Source organism: Pan paniscus, chromosome 1 (assembly GCF_029289425.2).
Source record: "Pan paniscus chromosome 1, NHGRI_mPanPan1-v2.0_pri, whole genome shotgun sequence".
Taxonomy (NCBI): domain Eukaryota; kingdom Metazoa; phylum Chordata; class Mammalia; order Primates; family Hominidae; genus Pan; species Pan paniscus.
In genome coordinates this window covers 64,447,488-64,462,373 of record NC_073249.2, presented here as the reverse complement: position 1 = coordinate 64,462,373, position 14,886 = coordinate 64,447,488, and the positions used below count along the sequence as shown (strand labels likewise).

At 36.7% G+C, this 14,886-nt stretch overlaps 1 protein-coding gene across 23 annotated transcripts in view; it reads left to right on the top strand.

Annotated features, from left to right (window-relative positions):
• Positions 1 to 14,886, top strand: part of SWT1 (SWT1 RNA endoribonuclease homolog) — a 135,988-nt gene that overhangs the window by 103,420 nt on the left and 17,682 nt on the right. For all 23 annotated transcript variants that reach the window (XM_055110507.2, XM_055110460.2, XM_055110473.2 and 20 more), the window contains one exon: positions 12,159 to 12,225. In XM_055110507.2, coding sequence (XP_054966482.1) covers positions 12,159 to 12,225 — 67 coding nt within the window. The remainder of the gene's footprint in view (positions 1 to 12,158; positions 12,226 to 14,886) is intronic.

Sequence of the window (14,886 nt, the reverse complement as noted above, 5' to 3'; positions counted from 1 at the left end):
CATACCATAATTGCATAGTCATAGGTACAGAGTTTAGTCCCCAGGTTTGCAAGTTTAGGAATTTTATTTTACCAGTTTACTGAGAACTTAGATTCACAGTAATCAGATTTGAACAAAATGAGGCTGATACATCAGAATGCCCACTTACTTTTATGTTGAGATCAGTAACTGTCAACTGAATCAAAATATTTATAAATTGAGTGACTCCTAGAGGGAAATTTACACTGCAAACTAGATTACTGTCACAGTTTTCTTGCTGACTCCTGGGGACATTGACCTTAAGCTAAAGTACTCTCTTTTCTACTCTAAAGCTTTATTTGCCAAATAGGGCAGACTTTTCCCTATATAGGGAAATTCTTGTTCTTGAATCCCTTTATCTGTTTAGACCACTTACTTCTTGTCAATTATGTCAGCATAATAAAGTTATCTAAAAATACTGAAACACAATTGGACAGATTTCAAGATTATTTATAGTACTTACATTACATTCATATTTCCCTAAAGAGATACCCTGATGACCTTGATTAGAACTGGATGGTCACTAAGGTTCTATCAGCAGTACATTTGCAAACCATCTCTTAGGGTGGGTATTAATCTAATCTGTTATATAGCAAGCGGCATGGGTGAGTACTTTAGAAATGCCTTGGAACTCACAAAGCATACTTGTTATTTTTAAGCTTAGGATGGGAAAGGAAAACAATGGTTATTTATTTTAGAGGATGAGTGCACATGATGGCTTAGGTGGTACCAAATAGATAAGGGAAATCATCCTTAAGCCCAAGGGGCAACTGTGATGCCAGAAATTTGAGGTAAAAACCAGGAAGGAGTCTAGAAGACACTGGAAAGGATTGGAGAACAAAGGATAAGGGTAGGTACAGGATGAGAGAACCCAAGACATTTATCTTTAAATGGTGCTAGAGTACTCATGCTTTTCTTTTACTGGTCAATGGCTGTGCAGTGTAGATAAATTAGTCCAGTTTAATACTACAGAACTGTAAATGAGGATTGAAGAGGAGGAGCAGGAGGAAATGTTCATGAGACTAGCATCACAAATGTCAAGGAAGGAATAAGTTCCAAAAGAAAATGAATCTTTAACAGCATCATGCTACTACTGAGAGGCCAAATAAGATATGGTTTAAAAGTGTCCATTAGATTGAAAAGCACAGAAGTCATTGGTGAATTTGGTAGTGGCAGTTTCATGAGAATGTTGGGGCAAATGTTAGATAGTAGGCCAAGGAGTGACTTGGAGGTAAGGAAGTAAAAATAGCAAAAGAACGTAATTGTAGCTAGAGGAGATCACAAGGTCAAGTGAAAGGGTTGTGTTTATGAATATGTGTATTAGACTTCCTTGGAAAAACAAAGAGTCAAGTCAGTAGTATAAATGTTTCTTAGATTATACATGAAAAGATAAAACCATTCATAATAATATAAATACCAGAGCAAAAGTGATTCTGTAATAATGACACATGAAATTTTTCTTGACTCTTTCCCCACAGTAATTCTACAAAGTCTTTGGTTCCTCAAAAACCTCCTTATTTTTTTGATCATGGTTTTCCTTCCTTAAAATAATGTTAATATTTAAAATTTTTAATTGTGGTAAAATGCATATAACTTACAGTTTATCTTCTTAACCATTTTTAAGTATACAGTTTAGTGGCATTGAGAACATTCCTGCTCTTGTGCTGCTGTCACCACTATCTATCCACAGAATTCTTTTCATCTCGTAAAACTGAAACTCTGTACCCATTATATTAACTCCCCAGTTTTCCATCCCCTTCAGCCCTTGGCAACCACCTGAATTTGACTACTTTAGGTACCTAATATGAGTAAAATCATACACTATTTGTCCTTTTGTGACTGGCTTATTTCACTTAGTGTAATGTTTTAAATATTCATCTATGTTGTGGCATGTGTCAGAATTTCCTTCCTTTTTAAAGCATAATATATTCCATTATATGTGTATACCACATTTTTCCCCATTCATGCATCAGTGGACCCTTAGTTTGCTTCCACCCCTTGGCTATTGTGAATAATGCTGCTATGAACGTGGATGAACAAATACCTATTTGAGTCTTTGCTTTTAATTTTTTAGGTGTATAGCCAGAAGTACACTGGACCGTATGGTAATCCTATTTTTAATATTGTCAGGAACTACTATACTGTTTTTCATCACAGCTGGCTGTACATTTTAATTCCCAACAAGAGTGCACAAGAGTTCCAATTTCTCCACATCCTCACCAATGCCTGTGATTTTCTGCTTTTTTTTTTTTTAATAGTAGTCATCCTAATGGATTTTGGGGTAGTATGTTGTGATTTGGTTTGTCCTGTTTTTATTAAAAGTCTAATATACAAAACTGTGCACTTTCAAAGTTGATCAATTAAATGTGTATAATAAAAGGATTTTTCTTATGCTTCAAAGTTTTTTTCCTCGAGGTTCTTATAAATAGAACATTTCTTTAATGTTGTTGATCTATTGTCAAAAGTCTCTGCATCTAGCGAGGTATGCTTGTAATGAGGCAGTAATAGGCTTGTGTCTCAGCCTTGATTGCGTATATTGAGATCTTAATGGCAGTATGAGTAGATGGTGGGAGGATACGATCTTTTGTTTCTTTTACTCTCAGCTCTTCAGTTGCTCCTTCCTTGTTAACGAGAGTGATCCTATTTGTCATATTACAGTGGAAAAATAGTAGATACCTGATAGTGAGGTAAGATTAATCAATTGGAGAAGAACATTCATAAAGTATTTGGAGAATCATTAGGTATTGTGTAGATTTAGCTGGCAGTATCTGGTTTCATAGAGGGCACAGGATTCATTGAGGACCTGTTTGAACCTCACAGGAGCCTCACTAAGTAGAAAAATGAACCCGTTTGTCATACTTGTTTCTGGCTCCCTTTAGTACATTGTTAACCCTGATCATAGAACTGGCCTCCAGCAGTACCAGCATCCCAAGTACTAAGATTATCATCCAAGGAAGCATAATGCTAGAAAGCAAAGCAAAGAAAGTATTTAACAACTAACTACTCAGTGAATTCCACATCATTCCCATATTCTGGGGAATGTTCCATCTTGCTTCTAATCATGAGGTACATGGCTCCCCAAAGCTGGGCCACCAGTATCTGTGGATGGCAGCTGAATGTTAGTTAGCTAGAGCCACCATAACAAAATACCACAGACTGAGTGGCTTAAACAACAGATGTTTTATTTTCTTATAGTTCTAGAAACTGAAGTCCAGGATCAAGGTGCTGGCAGGGTTGGTTTCCTCTGAGGCCTTCCTCCTTAGCTTGTGCTTGGCTGACTCTTCACGTGATTGTTCTGTGCACATGTATCCTTGGTGTCACTTCGTCCAAATTTCTTCTTCCTTTTTTTTTTTTTTGAGAGAGGGTCTCACTCTCTGTGCCCAGGCTGGAGTGCAGTGGCATGATCTCGGCTCACTGCAGCCTCAACCTCCCCAAGCTCAGGTGATTCTCCTACCTCAGCCTCCTGAGTAGCTGGGAATACAGGCGTGTGCCGTCATCCTGGGTGATTTTTGTATTTTTTGTAGAGACGGGGTTTCACCATGTTGCCCAGGCTGGTCTGGAACTCCTGGGCTCAAGCGATTCACCCGCCTCAGCCTTCTGAAGTGCTGGCATTACAGGCATGAGCCATGGTGCCAGCTCCAAATTTTCTCTTCTTATTAGGACACTATTCAGATTGTATTAGGGCTCATGCCAATGGCTTCATTTACTCTAAATTACCTCTTTAAAGCCCTTATCTCCTAATATATCCACATTCTGCAGTACTGGAGGTTAGGGCTTCAACATACACATTTTTGGAGAACACAATTCACCCCATAACAACAGCCAATACCCAGTAACAAAAAAAAAAAGTGCTGGATTTGAAGAAACTCAGAGTGTTGTGATGAACTCTTGAGGTGCACTGTGGTTGGTGTTTTTCAGAATTTCCTGAATAATGAAGTTAGGATCCCATGGTCCCCCGGCCTAACTTTACCAGCTCATCTCAGATCACTTTGCCAAAAATGTCTCTTTAGTCATGAATGAGGATCCATCCATTGCTTGGCTAGTATATCACAGAAGAGGCTTGAAAACACCTTATCTACATGGACTCACTAGCTAAGATAAGAATATGCTGTTTTGTAGACAGAGTTTTAAAATTTTTTGAAGGTGGTTTCAACTGAACACTAAACCTAATTAACGAGATGGATTTTTGATAACACAAGCTGTCTTTTCATCAGTCAGAGATTTTCAGATATTTCCAGTCCACTTCTCATGACTTTTCTAACAATAAATTGTGGCATTGATTTCAGCTCCCATAGATTGACCCAAAGTCACATAAAGATGAAACTGGGACTAGAATTTTACATCTTTTACCCTGGCAGAAGATTGTATTAGGGCCCATGCCAATGGCTTCATTTACTCTAAATTACCTCTGTAAAGCCCTTATCTCCAAATATATCCATATCCTGGGGTACTGGAGATAAGGGCTTCAACATATTGATATTGGAGGAACACACTTCAGTCCATAACAACAGCCACTATCACAACTAAGCAAATTTCAGTAATATGGCTGCAGCTGATTATCAGAATATCACCTTTTACTTCTGGGTGTGCTCCTGGATTCTGGTAATGTGAAACGGTCTCTCCTCATTTAGTTGGTAGCCAGTGGATAGGGCATAGTCCCTGTGTTCCCTCCTGTCCAGAAAATATTTTACAGACTGGGTTCTCTACTAATAACAATCATGGTTTTGTTCACATTTGGCGCCTCTTTTTTTTTTTTTTAACCTTATTTACAATAATCAATAGGGATGAAAAGTGTAGTTAAGTATATAGTAGACATCTTTTGCTTTTCATTTTTCTTGATTTCTCCTATTGATGTTTATTGTCAATATCAGGACTAAGGCGAGAAGACCATTACTGTTCATATGGATGACATAAAAGTTCACTGCTGGAGATGCCTTATGAGAAGAGAACAAGTCCCCAAACAGCTTGAATTGAATGTTCATTTGGTTCCTAGTTGACAAGCTATGTGATAATTTGTGGTGTTTTCAAAGATAAGAAATAGAATAATAATAGTAGTAGCTAATATTTTATTGAGCCAAGAATTTTTCCAAGTATGTTACCTATGTTAACTCATTTAATCATCTTAATATGCCTGTGACATAAGTACTATTGTTGTCCCTGTTTTACAAATGAGAAACTAAACATAGAGAGGTAAAATAAGTTATCTGATATCACTTAGCTGGAAAGCGGTAAACCTCTTATTTGAACTCTGGCTAGCTGACTCCAGAGAGACTGTGATCACAACCATTATATTATTATGTTTCAATGCTAATGAAAATACAGGAGAGGAGTAGGCTGGTGACCCAAGATAAAAGACAGGATTAGTTGAAAATTTTATGGTGTAGATTGTGTTTTAATCCTTCTGCAAAATTAACAGAAAGCTGTAGTATTTATTAGTATATTCTAATTGTATGTATGTTTATGTCTAACAAACATGTAAGACATATAATCTATTCTTTTAACAATCAAAATGATATTTTCCTACTCTAGAATTGCTTTAAGTTAAATCTGAAACATAGTCATTAAAATTACCTATAAACTCTTCCTATTCCCACCACCAACTTAAAAAATAAAAGATTTCTAGTATTCTGAATAGATCAAATTTTAATTCTGAACTTTGTCCAAACTTTTATCAAAAGTTTTTATGTTTAATAGTTATATGTAATTAGTATAGTTAACCTATATGTATTTATTATAGTGAGCTTGCAAATTTTTATCTCTGAAGGGAAAATAGGAACATAAAATTTTAACAATTAATTTTGCTTAAATTGTTTAATTGTTCTTTCACCATTTTAACTATATATGGCATTTTTTTCAAAATCTAGGACTGATGGCTAGCTCTCATTTGCATAGCTGATTTTCCAAATTAACTATAGAAAACATATAATTTTAGGTTTACTTGTAATAAATAATCCCCCCCAAAAGTGCTCTAAGATCCAAGACTTTTTTTCCTTAGTGTTTCCTCATTGTGGATTTGATATATTTTCACCGAGTTTATCAGTAACATAACTTAAATTCATCATCAGCAAAATCCAATTTGATAATATCGTTCAGGCATGTCACTGTATTAAAATGAGAAGCACAGAGCTTTGAGCCTCCAGAGTGGTCTGAAGTTGAATTCTGCTTCCATCCATTCACCAGCTTTGTTACCTAGATAGGTTAATTAGCCTTTTTTGTGTTTGTTTCCTAATATGGAGTTAAAACAGTTGCTTTATTAAGCTATAGAGATCAAAGGAGATAGCATTTATTCAGTCCTTTGTATTTAGTGGATGCTCGATAAATGATTTTGTTATCCTCAATAACAATGTAAGTGGTTCATAATATTTAAACCTTGACTCATTTATTAGCTATAGAGAATATAAAAGTGAATTTTTAATATAATATTATAAACATTTCCACTTCTTGCAATTCCTTTTAAAACTTTTTTTCACACTCTCTACAACTGTTTTAAATATTATATTAATATAAAACATTGTCTTGCCAGAAGGGACCACAATTTATTCAGTTCTGTGGGTTGTAAGTCATTATTTATAAATATCCAAGAACATATTTAAGTTTTTTGAATTTCTAGAATTAAATTTTATTTTATTTTTCTGAGATGGAGTCTCGTTCAGTTGCCCAGGCTGGAGTGCAGTGGCGCCATCTTGGCTCACTGCAAGCTCTGCCTGCCAGGTTCACGCCATTCTCCTGCCTCAGCCTCCCGAGTAGCTGGGGCTACAGGCGCCCGCCACCACGCCCAGCTAATTTTTTTGTATTTTTAGTAGACACGGGGTTTCACCGTGTTAGCCAGGATGGTCTCGATCTCCTGACCTCGTGATCTGCCCGCCTTGGCCTCCCAAAGTGCTGGGATTACAGGCGTGAGCCACCGTGCCCGGCCTTAGAATTAAATATTAAACTGGAATATTTTAGATTTCTTTCCTTGTTCCTGAATCTGCAACTTTATTTTTCCTAAATAGGAGATAAGTTTTATTTGAATTTTTAAAATTCAAATGGAAAATTTAGTCCATTTTAATTCATCATTTAAAAATTTCATCAGATTATTCTGTTTTGTCTCTAAAAACTTGAGTGGTGGTTTATCACAACCAGTTACAGATTTCTTTGTTCCTTCTCCACTCCCACTGCTTCCTTTGACTGGCATTTGGGGGAAAAATTTTTTTTAAACCTTGAGTGGCATGGTCTTTTTTTTTTTTTTTTCTTAAAGAGATATATTGATTTGTATTTACTATTGAGCTATATAGAAATGAAATTTGTTTAATTCAGATTAATATTAATGCTAATTGTTCATGGATAAATAGAATACTGAGAGTGCCTATGTGACTGAGTCAGGGCCGCTAGTGAGTGTCAGTTCTGTTAACCAACTTGCTTTGTGGCTCTGATAAAGATAAAACAACTACATTAGTGTTTGAACGTACATGAAATAATTTGCCAGAAGCATTTGATAAAAGACAGCTTTTTTTTGCTTACATATAAAAGCAATAGTTTAACTGTTTTAAATGGACTTTATTTCATTTGATTTTGTAAAATAATTTAAAGGCAAGAAGATGGTAGTGGTTGTCCTTTTATTGGTGGGAAAAATATGAGTTCCAGAATCAAACCCAAAGAGATTTGGATACCTACCACCACTCACTGTGTAATCTTAGGCAAGTATCTTAAAACGTTGGACTTTGGTTTCTACATCTGAAAAGTGGTTATTATATAACAGCTAATATTTATTGAGCATGTACCGTGTGCCCTATGTTGTGCTAAACACTGTAGATGCATTACTTAATTCGAACGGTAACTTTATGAGGTTAACGCTGCTTTATCCCCATTTCACAGGTAAGGAGCTGAGATACAGAGAAGTAGGCAACTTGATCAAGGTCGCAAAACCAAATTTAGGGTGTTAAAGCTGGGCTACATAATTAAATTCAGGGAGATAGTGTATGTAAAGCAGGGTCAGACTTAAGTGTTCAGTAAGTCACTATGTGTTGTTATTGATGCTGTCATAAAGGAAACCAGAGCACATCCAGCTGTGAGCTGCAGATTGCATCCTGCTTCAACATCTGTTCCCCAAAACTCATTCCAGAATTTAAGAGTGAAATTTTAAGATTATAAACCACTTGAGGATAATGGACCATGTCTTATTTTTTTAAATATTTCATAGCTTCATATGCATTTGAACAAATATGCATTTAATATATACTTACTGTAATTGTTATGAATTTCTTTTTAAAGGACAAATATGAATATATTTATAAATTTTAAAAATGGCCATTGTCTAAAAGATATTTTTCCCAAGGGCTAATTTCTTGATTCCATCATTCTTTTAAAGAGTTGCCATTGAAGGGTGATTTTAGGACTTTCATTCAAAAAGCCTTTTGTCTTCATACTGTACAAGAAAAAAAGAATGAGAAAACTTTAGAGAAGGCTGACCTCTCAAGAATTTTGTGTGGGGAATTACTAAGGGATTTTCTCTATTTTATTTTCTGTGTATTTTCAACAAGCTGTATTTCTAGTGAGTAAAAGTTTGCAATTTTTTTGTGCCAGGCCACATTCCATTCTCATATTCAGAGTTCATAGGATGTAATGAAGTCTAAATTCAACCCCAAGTTGACTGCATTTTAATAAAGTTGTCCAGTCCATTCTGGGCTCAGTTTACCTCCAACCATCTTTCAAAATAACAAATTTTATCATATATCCTATAACATATATTGTTGTTTTAAAAAGTAACATATATAGTTTTTATCTGATTATAAAAGTAATATAGCTGTGAATGAAGATGAGATCCCAATAAACCTTTCTTCAGTAGAATACAATTCTGTGATATTTTGTGAGATAACTAAATATTTACATTTAGAACAAATTACTTCTTTCTTAGAAACTTAAAATTCCTGTGTTTCTTAATTTGTTTACAAGTAGCCATTGAAAAGTTGGAAGAGATGGCCAGACGGACAAGAATGATATATTTTTCTTCCTTTATTATCTCCCTGTGCCTGGTCAGGATTTGTTTCTTTCATGCCCTCTTTAGAACTGTGAGGCTTTGGACTACTCTGGATCGTTCACCATTGTATCCAGGGGCCCAGGTCTCAAATAGTTGTTGAATGAGAAAATAAAGGGTCACTTGTTCTGATCTGGGCATCTTTAGTACATATTTTACATTTTTATTTACTCATCAAATACACTGTGAGGGTTGGACATTCACTAGAGTTTGTCTCATCCTCTGGAGTCTAATATAGTATGTTAAACTTACTAGCCTCTTAATATAGAACATCTTGTTTTATCTAATTTTCTCGCCCTCTTTTATGGACAGTTCAGATTATTTCTAAAGCCGTAAAAAAGAATAGGTATAAAATATTCCACATGGCTGATAGTTTGTTTTCTTTCTTTTTCTCTTTTTTTTTTTTTTTGAGACGGAGTGTCGCTCTTTTGCCCAGGCTTGAGTGCAGTGGCGCGATCTCGCCTCACTGCAAGCTCCGCCTCCTGGGTTCACGCCATTCTCCTGCCTCAGCCTCCCGAGTAGCTGGGACTACAGGCGCCTGCCACTACACCCATTTAATTTTTTGTATTTTTAGTAGAGACGGGGTTTCACCGTGTTAGCCAGGATGGTCTCGATCTCCTGACCTCGTGATCTGCCCGCCTCAGCCTCCCAAAGTGCTGGGATAACAGGCGTGAGCCACCGCGCCTGGCCTGATAGTTTGTTTTCAGTTGGTTACCAAGTTAGAACACACTAGTTTGTTTCCCATTGCCTTTCTAAAGGATTGGTTTAACTTATCTAGATAGCTTTGTCTTCATGTTTTAAGCAAATTATGTATGGATCCTTCTCCATATGTATTATCCAAGCAAATTATGTATGGGTCCTTCTCCATATGTAGTATTCCTCAGGGCTTTTTTGGAGGGTTAAGAGGTTTTTTTTTTTTTTTTGTATTTTAAAATTTCTTGTTGGGAGAAAAACTTTTTCTATGAAATAGTATTCTTATGGAGGTTGTTATATATTCTTAAAGATGTTCTGTATGTGTCCCCCCTCCAAGGGACCTTTAAAAATTTGACTATGTCCCGAAAAACTATTTATAAAAGCTCTCCCGCAAGTGTAATAAAGGCCAAATAGTCTAAGGATATAATTAAGATTATTGAGAACAGTTAATTATCAAGTCTGACAGAATCAAGTAGTGGCAAGGATGTGAAGACCCAGAGACAGTGTTGTAATTAAAAGCCATTAGGAATCTAAAAGTTAACCGAAGTGGCTTGATTTCTCATTAGTTAATATCAATATTTACTTATTTTATAGCTTGAAACTACAGATGATTTCCAACTTATAATGGTTTGTTTTAGGATTTTTCAATTCTATGATGGTGCAAAGCATTTAGTACAATCCTTGACTTACCATGGGGTTAGGGTTATCTTCTGATAAACTCATCATAAATTAAAAATATTGCAAGTCAAAATGCACTTCTACTTAGGATGTTTTCAATTTACGATGGGTTTATTGGGGTATATCCCCATTATAAGTCAAAGAGCATCTTTATTAGATGATGATGATAGTTGTTACTGTCACTGTTATAATTGACATATACTGTATAGTACTTGCTGTATTTCATATGCTGTTGTAATGACTTTTCTTATAGTAATTAATTTAATTCTTGCAGTAGCCCTATGAAGTAGGGACAGTTATCCTAACTTAACAGATAAGAAGATAAATCACATAAAAGTTAAGTAACTCACCAAGGTCACACAGCTAGACAAAACTCACACAGCTGAAGCAGACAGTACTCAGAGGCACTACACTGTACCAAAATGACAGGCTGGTTTACTTTCCTTTTTTTTTTTTTTTCCCAAAAGAAAAACAGTATTCATGCTGAAAGTATGGAAAAAATATTTAGTATAAGAAAATGAGGGGAGGCCGAGGCGGGCGGATCACGAGGTCAGGAGATCGAGACCATCCTGGCTAACACGGTGAAACCCCGTCTCTACTAAAAATACAAAAAATTAGCCGGGCGTGGTAGCGGGCGCCTGTAGTCCCAGCTACTCGGGAGGCTGAGGCAGGAGAATGGCGTGAACCCGGGAGGCGGAGCTTGCAGTGAGCCAAGATCGCGCCACTGCACTCCAGCCTGGGAGACAGAGCGAGACTCTGTCTCAAAAAAAAAAAAAAAAAAAAAAAAGAAAATGAGAATTAATACTTTACTACTAGAAGTAAAAATATGTTCTTCCCTTCATTATTTTTATGGCTGGGTGCTGTGGCTCACACCCATAATCCCAGAACTTTGGGAGCCTGAAGTGGGAGGATCCCTTGAGTCCAGACGTGTGAGACCAGCCTGGGCAATATGGGGAGACCTCTTCTCTACCAAAATAATTTTTTAAAATATTAGCCCGACTTGGTGGTGCTTGCCCGTAGACCCAGCTACTTGGGAGTCTGAGGTGGAAGGATCGCTTGAGCCCAGGAGGTTGAAGCTGCATTGAGCCATGATTACACCACTGCACTACAGCCTGGGCGGCAGAGTGAGACCTGGTCTCAAAAAAATAAATTTAAAAAGTTGTTTTATTTCTGTGTTTGTCATTTGTTATTTTTTTGTCAATCAGTGTTATTTTCACAATTTATGTAATCTATTGATTTTTCATAGAGCTGTAGGCTGATAGTTCAAGCAATGTTATTTGAATTTAGTCAAAATCTTTTATTAGGATATCTTTTAAGTGGCTAATAGTTTCATCAGTTGTCTGTTTGGACTGGTTGAACATTTCTGTGGGAAATACTCAAGCTTTGTCTGGAGCTTAAAAGGTATGAAGTATAAATGCACTTCACATTTCTGTCTACTTTTTGAGAAATCTGTATTATTGTATCTTAAAATGTGAACTATAACTTCACGTGTAAGAATGCTTATAGTTGTTGATTAATTGATGTTATAAGCATGAATTTAAATAAGCAAAAACATTTTAATAAGTTGACCTCCGTTGAATTAAGTTTCTGGTTTTATAATTTTTAATTGATTTTTAAAAATATTATAAACCTGTAAGCTTATTAAACAATAAGTTACCTCTTGTGGTATGGGTATGTTTTGGGAGAAAGTTCAAGGTATTGGTTTTTTCTGAAATCATTTATTCCCCCCCTTTGTTTTTATTTTATTTTTTAGGATTTTGGCCCCAAACAGTAATTATCAAGATGTTGAGACCCTCTATAACTTCCTAATCAAGTATGAGGTATGGGAAATATTTTAAAATATTTATCACATTTCTACTTTAAACAAATTTTAATGTAAATAAACAGAGTAGGAGTTCTCAAACATAGTGGAATGCTATTTAATTGATATTTGCTTTAAATTATTGAATGCCATAAAAGTTTGTCAGTGACATATTCTTTTTTTCTCACTTTTAAAAAACGGTATATTTAAGGTATATAGCATGGTGTTTTGATATGTTATACATAGTGAAATGTTTCTGTAGGTAAGTAAATTTAACATATCAGCTATCTCACAGTTACCCCTTTTTGTGTATGTGACAAGAGCACCTAAAATGTACTCTGTTAGCAAAAATTTTGAATATAATACAGTCTTATTAACTATAGACTTCATATTGTATGATCTCTAGGCTTGTTCATCCTACGTATCTGCAGCTTCCTATCCTGTGATCTACAACTGTCCATTTCCTCCCCTCCTCCCTGCCAGTGACATATTGAATTTTTTCTTTGATTCCCTAAGTAAAAATATGAGAGTCCTAAAATAACACGCTTTCCTCAATGCGAAATTGTTTCTCATCAGGGGTGCTGTTGGCATATTGGACAGGTCATTTCTTCATTGTGTGGAACACTGCAGGATGTTTAACATCCCTATACATCAGGTACTAAATGCCTGTAGCGATACCAGTTGTTGTGACAACCAAAAGTATTCCATCTCCCCATCCAACTTACATACCCAGAATACCTCACAAAGGAAGAACTCCTGGTTGAGAAATACTTATTACTGGAAAGGAAAGCTATAATTTAGTTTCCTCTATAGTGGCAGCATAAACCCTGGAGGTAGAACTATAATGAGGCTTCAGTGTATTTTGTAAATTAACCTGCATGCTCTCCTCATCATTACTGAACCGAAGCGGGTATTCTGTTGTCAATTTCTGTGTGCTTAATGCTCTTTGTTTATGTTTCCTGTAATAGTATTACTTTCAATTTTGTGTGTATATGTGTTTAATTTTTAAAACATTCTAAATGAAGGAATGTGGCATATATTCAGGTCTCAAATTTCTTATGAAGTCAAACTCCTTTAAATATATTTCTTCACTTTTATTCCTGGTTAGCTCTTTGTTTAACTTTCTGTATGCCACATCTTCCATTAAGAACCCAGTGATTAAGAACACAGACTCTGAAGTCAAACTACCTGTGCTTAAATGTTGGTTCTTCTACTTATTAACTGTGTGATCTAGGAAGAGTTATTTAATTCTCCTTATCTCAATTTCTTCATCTGTGAAATGAGAGTAACAATAGTAGGTAAATTATTTGTATTCTGCAAAGATTAAATAATGTAAAATATGCAAAGTGCTCCAAACAGTACCAGGCACAGAGAACTAATCTTGGGCCAGGCTTGGTGGTTCACGCCTGTAATCCTAGCACTTCGGGAGGCTGAGGTCAGTGGATCGCCTGAACCCAGGAGTTCAAGACCAGTCTGGGCAACACAGTGAGACCCCATCTCTCTAAAAAACAAACAAAATTAGCCGGCATGGTGGCATGCACCTGTGGTCCCATCTCCTTGGGAGGCTGAGGAGAGATTATTTGAGTCTGGGAGGTCAAGGCTGCAGTGAGCCATGTTCATACCACTGCACTTCAGCCTGGTTGACAGAGCAAGACCCTGTCTCAAAAAAAAAGGGGGGAGGGGATGGTTAACTAGTTTTATTTAAGCAATGAATGGTGTTTATATGGGCTTTTTAAGAGTCAGCCTTAATTTGGCTGAGCGCCGTGGCTCACAGCTATAATCTCAGCACTTTGGAAGGCCAAGGCAGGTGGATCACTTGAGGTCAGGAGTTTGAGAACAGGCTGGCCAACATGATGAAACCCCATCTCTACTAAAAGTACAAAAATTAGCTAGGAGTGGTGGCATGGGCCTGCAATCCCAGCTACTCGTAAGGCTGAGGCAGGAGAATTGCTTGGACCTGGGAGGTGGAGGTTGCAGTGAGCCAAGATTGCACCACTGCACTACAGCCTGGGTGACAGAGTGAGACTCTGTCTCAAAAACAGTAAAAATAGGCTGGGCGCGGTGGCTCATGCCTGTAATCCCAGCACTTTGGGAGGCTGAGGCAGGCGGATCATGAGGTCAGGAGTTCCAGACCAGCCTGGCCAACATAGTGAAACCCCGTCTCTACTAAAAATACAAAAAAATTAGCCGGGTATGGTGGCAGATGTCTGTAATCCCAGCTACTCAGGAGGCTGAGGCAGGAGAATTGCTTGAACCCAGGAGGCGGAGGTTGCAGTGAGCCAAGATCACACCACTGCACTCCAGCCCAGGCGACAGTGTGAGACTCTGTCTCAAATAAATAAATAAAAATAAAAGAGCCTTAATTCTTTATCACCACATTATATGATTATTAAGAGAACTTCCTCTTTTGAAATGATTCATATAATTATTTCATCTTACTTTCTGAATTTCAAATCAAAACATTAAGTCTAACAAAAATGTATTTGTAGAACTGGGCATGGTGGCTGTGATCCCAGCGACTCAGGAGGCTGGAGGTGGGAGGATCGCTTGAGGCCAGGTGTTCAAGGCTGCAGTGAGCCATGATCATAGCACTGCACTCCAGACTGGGTGACAGAGCAAGACTCCAGCTCTAAAATATATATGAACAATAGGACAGTTTTAAAATCACATACCCTGGAAA